At 44.3% G+C, this 10,254-nt stretch overlaps 1 protein-coding gene across 1 annotated transcript; it reads right to left on the reverse strand.

The window, feature by feature from the left end:
- Positions 1-268: 268 nt before the first annotated feature.
- ccno (cyclin O) lies at positions 269-2,782 on the reverse strand. The gene is made up of 3 exons (XM_018759105.2): positions 2,278-2,782; positions 1,813-1,998; positions 269-1,300 (listed from the first exon to the last, which is right to left on the reverse strand). Exons 1-3 carry the CDS (start codon positions 2,752-2,754, stop codon positions 566-568), a joined length of 1,398 nt encoding a protein of 465 aa, XP_018614621.2. The 5' UTR covers positions 2,755-2,782; the 3' UTR covers positions 269-565.
- Between the last annotated feature and the right edge of the window lie 7,472 nt (positions 2,783-10,254).

Consider the following 10,254-nt stretch of genomic DNA (forward strand, 5'->3'; position numbering starts at 1 on the left):
TTGCCAATTAATATATATTTACCGTATGTCTTCATATTTCAGTTTGTGTAATTTGTCTGCTGTGACTGAGATTTTGACAGTGCCTAACAATATGAGCACTACATTGTGTTGGAGAATTCGAGCACATAAATGTCAACTTCTGTCTTCATTTGAAGAGAATGACAATAAAACTCAGACTCATCACCTTCCATGCAATTGTTTATTAAATAGATTCCACTTGTATTAAATATTTTACAAAACTGTAACTGATTTTTATTTACAGTGTGGTCTGTTTCACATTTGTTCAGTTTAAACATAAATCACAAGCTATTTTGTGAGGTAGCCTCTTCTCCAGACTGCTATAAACAACAGTGAATGCTAGTCACAAATAATAGTCAATCAATTTACAACAAGCTAGAGAATGTTCCCCCAATAATACTTCCGATAAATCAAATGAGAACAACTATGTTCTCTACAGTACATTTCTGAGAAATATATCCATACAATATAGACAGCTTGTAAATAAATTAGCATGACTTGTACATAGAACAACGAAGGACCATTTCCAAAGAGATCTTCTTGTGTGTCACAGTTGAGCCGTGGATTGCAGCACTTCTTGGTTGAGGGACACCAGCAGTCTCAGATTGTCAGCGCATTCCTTGCTCAGGGCAGGATCTACACTGTTTTCACCAGACTGAATGTCCCCCGAGGGCTCCATGTCCAACAAACTCTCTGCTAGGCTCACAGCACACTGAGCCAACAATGAAGGGGGGTACTTGATGAAGGTGTAGTCAGCCAAACTGAGCTCACATATTGTTTGTGCCAGAATTTTACTCTTCCCATAAATGTTGTGGCTTGGTATTGCCACCTCCTCTCTTGTCCCTGTGGGGCATGGGTTCCCAACCTTTTCTCGTGGACCTGTGTTTGTGCAGTACGCATTCCCATCCTCCTCTCTCGTACCTGTGCTCATAATGACTGACATCCCGGACTGCCCCTGTATATTTGATGGATACTGAGTTTCTAAGTCCTCTACTGTACCTTTGTGGCATATATTTGACATTTCACACCCAGCAGCTTTGATGCTTCCTCTTCTTGTTTCCTTCCTGCCTTGACTTACACCAGCAGGGTCTGCCTCTGCCTTACAGGAACCTGCCAGCCGGCGATTTATACAGTGATCAAGAAAGAAGTCCAGTGTGGGGGCAGACAGACGGAAATTGAGTCTGATTAGGATAATGCACTCTAGATTGCACATTTGGTTTTTAGTGAAAGCATTGCAGCAGAGAGCTAAAAGCTGTTTTATCTGAGGTGAGCTCACCTCGACCTAGAAGAAAAAACATCCCAGTTTAGTAGGTTTTACATGAGCCATCCCAGAGGTCATCACAGATGAAAGTATGTTTAATTAATTCACACACACACACACACATTTTCAGAATCTCTTGTCCCATACGGGGTCACGGGGAACCGGAGCCTACCCGGCAACTCAGGGCGTAAGGCCGGAGGGGGAGGGGACACACCCAGGATGGGACGCCAGTCCGCCGCAAGGCACCCCAAGCGGGACTCGAACCCCAGACCCACCGGAGAGCAGGACCCGGTCCAACCCACTGCGCCACCGCGCCCCCCTTAATTAATTCATTTCATGATTAAAACAATTCTAAGTCATAGTGATATTTTAACATTTTGCTTTTTTCAGTTGTTCCATTCTGTACTTCAATGATTTATAAACAAGAGTTGCATTGTCATTATACTGCACATCAAGAAAGTGCGGTTAATGTTTTGGATAGCGGGTTAAAGGATACCATCCTCTAAGTAACCCTGGCCGAAATGGACACTTACCAGTTTGCTAGCGATCAGAAGGCATGTAACCCCCAGCAGCTGAAAGCAGTCGGATGCTACAGGCGTGGTGGAGAGGAAGCGATCCATGATATTGACCGTGAGGCAGCAGGTCTCGAAGGACAACCTGAAGTACCTGTGGACGGGGATCAACCAGCTGACCAGCCTGCACCGCGCCTCCGCCGTCACCTGTGCAAAACAATGACGTGGAAAGGTCTCGCTTCCATTGGAAACTGTGTGTTGAGCTTCATAGCACATTTACATTTATTTATTTAGCAGACGCTTTTCTCCAAAGCAAGTTCCAATGAACTCTAGTGTTATGAGCCCACACACCTTATTCACCAAGGTGACTTACAGTGCTAGATACACCACTTAATGGGTCACTCATTCATACATCAGCGTAACACTCTCTCTCTGTTACTCACACACTAAAGGCCAAGAGGCCAGGGTTGATTCTGATGGACTTACCTGAGGCTGGCGAGACAAATAATTTGTAGGTAAAAAATTAACTTCATTACTTTTCTGGATGTTGTAGCACTCCTCATAATCCTGGAAGTTGTGCCAGACTGACGACAATCGGCACCGATGTGTCAATCCCGGGGTGGAAACTGGGGAGGGTGTTAAAGGGTATTCTTGAAAGCCTGAATCGGTCAGCGTGGATTCCGTGTTTCGTTCTCGGTGCCTGAACGATCTTCGTCTTTTCACCGGCGGACACATGACTGCACCATCACCATGTATCACCACGAATTCACGCCTTTCCTCCGGTGTTACGTCTTCTTTTTCGGACGATCTTCCTTTTCTCTTCTTCTTGAAATTGCCGGGCGCTTGTATTTCTGCCACGCGGCTCGCGTAAGCGCAGGCAACCATCTCGGGAGCGATATTAACTCTTTTCCCCTGCTCCTGGAGATGTGAACGCGAAACAACGTCACACGTGTTTATTGACATGGCAGTGCTAACTTCTGATTGGGGGTGAAAGCAGTTCGCTGGCGTGACGTTTTCGGCCAGCGATTTTTCCCGGGTTAAGCGGCGCTCCGGCTCTCTGGAGCGGGCTGCCGCCACTTCATTCACGGGATCTTATTACACACACAGTAGGGCACAGCGCGTCCCGTTGCCATGGCGACGAAACGGGGCGGGGGTGTGGGGAGGACTTGAGCGCACTTCAGTTTCTTCGGTCATCGTCCATCGTCGACAGTAATTTGTTTTGTTGTCTGCCTGTGCTGTGTAGGTAATTAAAATAGCACTTTGCTGTGTGTATAAAATTCGTATTTAGACACGTGGGATCTTCATACAATGTTTTGGCTATTATAGGCTATTGTAGCTCGTTGCGCTCAGATGAAGCGAAGAAGGACGCACAAGCAGCGTACATTACGAACACGATATTAGAATATCGGCACCCATGGAAATAATACGCTTGGTTGGTCCGAGGAGCCCTTTTTTTTTTTTTGTTCGGATCAGAATGGATCACCAGCCCACCAAGGTGTCTGGTTCCACACACTGTCGTAACTCAACAGGAATAAATGGCCATGTCAATAATAAAATTTTTATTAAAACAATAAAGTCAATAAAACCAGTTAATTTAAAGGCCGCATGGCAGAACCATTGAAACACTAAAGACATACTCCAGGGCTTAAAACCAAACATAATAAAAAAATTTCCTCAAAGTCCTGCCTTCCTGGCGCCTCTCATGGTTTATCTTATCCACTCCCAAACACAGTCAGCCCCTTACAATCCCCGTTAAATCACCACAACGGTTAAACACAATTCCATTTTACCCATAATTCAACTGTATAATTTGTTTTTTATAAACACATCTTCCTGCTGAAACTCACGGTTTTATATGTGTATACATGTTATGTATGTATTCTGGCACGGGTTCAAGCTTTAGTAAAATGAGTTTTCCCGAAAATTGTTCTGTTTTCTTTCCGTGTCCGTGGGAGAGGTAGAACAGGACAGACTCGCGTTCGGGACGCAGGAGGGAACAGCCCGCTAGCAACGGGCGGAGCGCGAGAGAAAGGCGCGCACAGTCCACCCCCTCCCCGACCCCCCAAGGGAGCTGATCTCGTACCTCGATGCGGCTGTTTGCAGGAACAATGGATCCAACCCACTCATTAACAGAAAACCGTTAAACCGTAGAGCAGTTCCTAGAGGTGTAAAACAAAACAGTGTGTAATTAATTACTTAAAAGACACTGGGGTTCAGCTGTCAGCAGTGGGGACCATTACTGCCTCAATGCCACTGATTTATTTGGTTTCCCCACCAGCCAACCTTGTGCTGGCTTTGCCTTCAAGTGAACGGAGAGGTGCCAGTTTTTTCACCTTCCTGATCAGCTGCACCTAAACCTGTCATAGTTCATAAGTCACTTTATTTAATGGTGGAATTAAAAGATGTGTCAGACGTGGAAATGGAACCTATGAAGTAGGCAGCTTATAAAGTATAAATTAGGAACAATTAGTAGAGAGGTATGAGTCCTAAATAAACTTCACACAAGAAATAGACTCCATGCGCTTAACATGGTTACTGCACAGTAGTTGGACTCACGAGTTATGAGAACTGGAAAAAAGAGGTGGTTTCACAAACTCTGGTGAAGATATCCTGGGAGAACTCCAGGTCCCTCTCTGCAAAATTCTTGCATCCTTCACACTTGACCTGCATCTGTCAATCACTGAAAGCCCTAGTGTATTCTTAGCTGACCCTGCTCCTGAATGCCTCATCTGTTTTGCACCGGAAGTTTCATCTGCACCTGAAGATCTAGACCATAGATATACATGGAAAGGCCCAAGACAATGATATGTCATCCTCCGGATTGGAAACATTATTCACAGTTGTAAACAAATGAGCAAGGCTTTTGATTCACTCAACCACTCTCCTAAAAGGTCTTCTATCTTGGGCAATTCTCAACCAATTTCCATGAAATATGGTTTATTTTAAAGCCAAACATATCTGTATATCAGCTGATCAAACCAGATATGCAATATCAATTAGACAAAAACCTGAATGAAGCCAGGATGTTAACTGATGTATAGAGTATTGGTGCCTAGGAATTGGGCTATTGTATAGGCTACTGTCAGTACTGAAATAAAAATTTTGGAACGTTGAGTTCTCTGTGTGTCTTTAAACATGTTTAAGTTTAAGCTATATTTTGCATTAACTGATGTGTTGGAGTCTATGGAAAGATTCCACATTGTGCCATATCTAAGTTACCTCCTGGTTTCCCATATCCAGGTCTGCACATGCATGATTAATAGTAATTTCATCATCCCACATTTATAGTGTCTGTTGATATAAGATAGAAATTTTCCAAAGATTTGGACTTACACATAACCTACTATAATATAATACACAGTAAATAATTAATTATGTTATAATTAACACAAAAATCTATAATCTCAGTATTTTGTTAGAACTGTATGTACTAGGTGTTACTTGGCTGCCAAAGAGACATTAAAGTTTATATGTATACAATGTATATAATTTTGTTGTATATAATTTTTTGGTCAGTAAATTTAGAATTGAATTAAACTGAATGGAGAATATTTCCAGGACTATAAAGAAATGAGAATATCCAGTACAAAAATGTATACTTTATTATGATACTAGTAATATCAGTTATTACTAAGGTAACTATTGCTGAAGTATAAGCTACAAAACTCTGTGGGTAAATCTGTCAAACTTGTTGAGAATTTAAAAACTTAAGTATAGAGCCTACGATGAAACTATAGAAAGGTCTTAACTTTTGGTAATTTATATAGATGAGCAGTTATCATGGGCAAACATACAGATATTAAACCAAAACAGATTTCAATAGTTGTTGTTTTGAATAAAAAAATTGAAAAGAAAACCTTTGCCAAGAAATACTTTATTATAGTGGGTCTGGGGTTCGAGTCCCGCTTGGGGTGCCTTGCGGCGGACTGGCGTCCCGTCCTGGGTGTGTCCCCTCCCCCTCCGGCCTTACGCCCTGTGTTGCCGGGTAGGCTCCGGTTCCCCGTGACCCCGTATGGGACAAGCGGTTCTGACAATGTGTGTGTGTGTACTTTATTATATTACTCAAAGTGAATTTGAGGTGCGTCTCTCCTTTGGCAGATCAACCTAAGCCAGTCAACAGAAAATATTCTGGTGATAATTTGAATAATCACTTATTCAGATATTTAGCAAGACAAGCTTTCTAGTTATGAATCCTCATTGTCAAGATCACTGCAACTCTACGATCCAGTTGTGTTTTGCACCTCTTTCAGACTACTCATGATTCTATAACTGAATATTACAATGTTCTACAGACTATTAGCATTCCATAATACAGCTGTACCTGTAAATGCTCAGGAAAGGTAAATAAAGTGGGTACAGTTCTCTCCCTTAAGCTAACAATCAGATCAAACTGATCTCTTTTGAAGTTCTTGCTGCAGAGCGTACTAATTTTTCCTGGTGGATTGATAATGTCTGCAGTTTTTAATCTATATTTGATATTTCCTTATCCTTCTCTTTGTTTGGGGACCTGTAAATTATCTGAAATACACACATACACACACACACACATTTTCTGAACCGCATGTCTGAAATACACACACACACACACACACACACACACACACACACATTTTCTGAACCGCTTGTCCCATACGGGGTCGCGGGGAACCGGAGCCTACCCGGCAAATAATCCAGGAAAAAATTAAGCACTTGGAATCTCCATATTTTACGCCCAATATAGTCAACACATGTACCCATCATCACTCACGGTCATAGCATTTAGTATTTATTGTGTTTTATTGGGGTGGCGCAGTGGTGCAGTGGGTTGGACAACAGTCCTGCTCTCGGTGGGTCTGGGGTTCGAGTCCCGCTTGGGGTGCCTTGTGGCGGACTGGCGTCCCGCCCTGGGTGTGTCCCCTCCCCATCTGGCCTTATGCCCTGAGTTGCTGGGTAGGCTCTGGCTCCCTGTGACCCCATATGGGATGAGTGGTTCTGAAAATGTGTGTGGGGGTGTGGTGGTGCAGTGGGTTGGGCCACAGTCCCGCTCTCCAGTGGGTCTGGGGTTTGAATCCCACTTGGGGTGCCTTGTGGCGGACTGGCGTCCCGTCCTGGGTATGTCCCCTCCCCCTCCAGCCTTACGCCCTGTGTTGCCGGGTAGGCTCCGGTTCCCCGTGACCCCGTATGGGACAAGTGGTTCTGAAAGTGTGTGTGTGTGTGTGTGTGTGTGTGTGTGTGTGTGTGTGTGTGTGTTTTATCGGGAGTCAAGGCCAGTGGACTGATAAAAGTTCTGTTGAAGTTTGGGTATGTTTGCAAGGCAGTCAGACTGAGCTACTAAGCTGTAACACACAATTTTCATTCCTGAAGATCACCTTACTTAAATATTTTAACATTTGTTAGCTGATCCAGATGTTACGCACAGCAAACACTGCACGAATTTGTAACATAGACAATGTCTGGACTTGGCTTGTTTTTTTTGTTTACTCACTTGCTAGGAACATAAATTCCCCATTAAGACTTTTTTTACACCAGAAGAAACTGAAGTGTTCACTTGTGAAAAGCTTTTCTCTTTGTTGTATTTGGTACAGTTAAATGCACAGCACTGTGTGCCTCTTGATGACCACACTTTTCCACTATGGCAGCCTGATGGAGTCTTGCATCATGATACCACGGCCTGTCAATGTACAGTGTATTTATGACCTAAACCCACATCACACACACATAGGCTGAAGCCACTTGTTCCATGTGGGGTTGCGGCGAGCCGGAGCCAAACCTTGCAACACAAGGCATAGGGCTGGAGGGGGAGGGGACACACCCAGGATTATTAGTTATTATTACAGTCATGTAAGGTAAACTAATAACAGCCATTATGGTCTGAATCCCTTTGAGCAAATTACATTTGTTCACTTAGTAGACCCTTTTCTCCAAAGCGACTTACAATGGATACTATGTAGTGTTACCAGCCTATACCTCATTCACCGCAGTGACTGACACTGCTAGATACACTACTTACAATGGGTCACTCATCCATCCATCCATCCATCCATCCATCAGTGAAATTCACTCTCTCTCTGTGACACTCACACACTACAGGGGAACCTGAAACACCATGTTTTCAGACTGTGGGAGGAAACCCACGCAGACACAGGGAGAACATGCAAACGCCACACAGAGTGTGCGGGGATTGAACCCACATCCTCTTGCACCACCCAGGCGCTGTGAGACAGCAGCGCTACTTGCTGTGCCACCGTACCACCCATAGGCCACACGTTAGGCCACAGTTCTTGACAAAAGAGGGCGCACTTTCACTTTCACATTAAGACAAAGTCAAAATTACATTTGAAGGAAAGGATTCATTTCTTTGTCTAGACTAACATCTGAAATGATCATGGCAATTGCATGGAACTGTCCATCAACATCAGAAGGTAAAGAACAAGTTCTTTGTCACAGTTCACTGAATACGAGCTGGATATTATAGGTAGTGTAGTAGTTAGGATGCAATGTACTTACGCCTTTTTGCACACCTGTTTTTACAGTTATTATATAATGCTGTTTGTTGCACGTATCTGCAGTCTACTTTTTGTAATTGTTTCAGCACATTCTTTCGTGAAGGTGGTGGAGAATGAGCGTGCAAGGTATGTAGCAGAGCTTCACATTCAAGGCCTTGTACTTCTCACTTCCCCTAGTTGTATTCAGGATCCCCTATTATACCACACAGCACACCCCTTTTTGGATCATACCATATTCATAACTTCAAATATTAACTATCATTACCATACCCACACACAGAAAGCATACCGACATTCATAGCATCCATATATAGCACATTTAACAGATATGAAAACAGATACATAGATAAACACACACACACATTTTCAGAACCGCTTGTCCCATACGGGGTCACAGAGCCTACCCGGTAACACAGGGTGAAAGGCCAAAGGGGGAGGGGGACACACCCAGGACAGGACGCCAGTCTGTCGCAAGGCACCCCAAGTGGGACTCGAACCCCAGACCCACTGGAGAGCAGGACTGTGGTCCAACCCACTGCGCCACTGCGCCATCACACCCCCCCTTCATAGATAAACATTTCAAATAATTTCAGTGTTACGTATACTTTCTACATCTTGCAGTTTTGAGCCTGCCACCAAAGTGCACCTCACCACTATCCTCCACCTCTTTGTAACAACTCTGGCTCTGAACTGGCATGCAGTGAGTTGTCTACACTTCAAGGTAAACAATATACAAGTTATGCAGTTTTTTTACATTTCTTTTAAATATGCTTTTTATTTATTATTAAGCTGGAATTGGATACTAGTGAATTTTGTGTTATGTATGGGGTAAAAAAAAGGATTGAGCAGCTGTAGATGAGCACCAACACACCGACCTAGCTCAGGCCAAGGGCTCTTTATTGGGCTTTTTTTAATTACACCTTGCAAATAAATGCCACTGCCAAAAAGCACAAAACACCCAGGCTTGTGCTCGTGCATTTAAGTATGATGAAAAGGTGGGGCTATCTTCTCATTGGCTCTCAGCACGCAGTCGTTGGCTCTCTGCAGTCAGTCATTGTCTTTCTGAAGTTAGGAGTGAGAAAGAGAAACGATGACGCTGTGCGCTCTGTTGACGTCCGGAAAAACCCTGCTGTTGCTTCCCACCAATTTGGACCATTCTGGGTTTCTGGCATGAGCTATTTATTTATTTACTGACTTATTTACTTACTAAAGCGACGTAAAACTCAGTATACAAAGGTGAATTTCTCCAGCAGACGGAGAGATACCGATATGGTCGCTTACCAACTTCCTGACAGACATGCAGCAGCTAGTGAGGCTGGGAAAATGTTCATCCAATACTCGCACGATCAGTACTGGCGCCCCCCAGGGATGTGTGCTCCCCCCACTGCTCTTCTCCCTGTACACCAACGACTGCACCGCAAAAGACCCCTCTGTCAAGCTCCTGAAGTTCGCAGACGACGTCACACTCATCGGCCTCATCCGGGATGGCGACGAGTCTGCTTACAGACAGGAGGTCCAAGAGCTGGCTGTCTGGTGCAGTCATAACAACCTGGAGTTGAACACGCTCAAAACGGTTGAGATGATTGTGGACTTCAGAAGAAACACCCTAGCATTATCCTCACTCACCATCATGAACAGCACTGTGGCAACAGCGGAGTCATTTAGGCTCCTGGGCACCACCATCTCACAGGACCTGAAGTGGGAGTTCCACATAGACTCCATTGTGAAGAAGTCCCAGCAGAGGTCGTACGTCCTTCGCCAGCTGAGGAAGTTCAACCTGCCACAGGAGCTATTGAAGCAATTCTACTCTGCAGTCAGCGAGTCTGTCCTCTGCACTTCTATAACTGTCTGGTTCGGCTCAGCTACGAAATCAGACATCAGAAGGTTACAGCAGAAAGTTCGGACTGCTGGAAGAATCATCGGCACATCCCCCCCAGCACTCAGAGAACTGCACTCATCCAGAGTCAGTAAAAGGGCT

Source organism: Scleropages formosus, chromosome 17 (genome assembly GCF_900964775.1).
Source record: "Scleropages formosus chromosome 17, fSclFor1.1, whole genome shotgun sequence".
Taxonomy (NCBI): domain Eukaryota; kingdom Metazoa; phylum Chordata; class Actinopteri; order Osteoglossiformes; family Osteoglossidae; genus Scleropages; species Scleropages formosus.

What these genes read in the sequence shown, in the direction of transcription:
- ccno (XM_018759105.2), bottom strand. Translation starts at nt 2,754, where the DNA reads ATGTCAATAAACACGTGTGACGTTGTTTCGCGTTCACATCTCCAGGAG. An exon ending in ATTTGTCTCGCCAGCCTCAG is followed by an intron (nt 1,999 to 2,277) that starts GTAAGTCCATCA and finishes TGTTTTGCACAG; the next exon opens with GTGACGGCGGAGGCGCGGTG. An exon ending in TTCTGATCGCTAGCAAACTG is followed by an intron (nt 1,301 to 1,812) that starts GTAAGTGTCCAT and finishes TTTTTCTTCTAG; the next exon opens with GTCGAGGTGAGCTCACCTCA.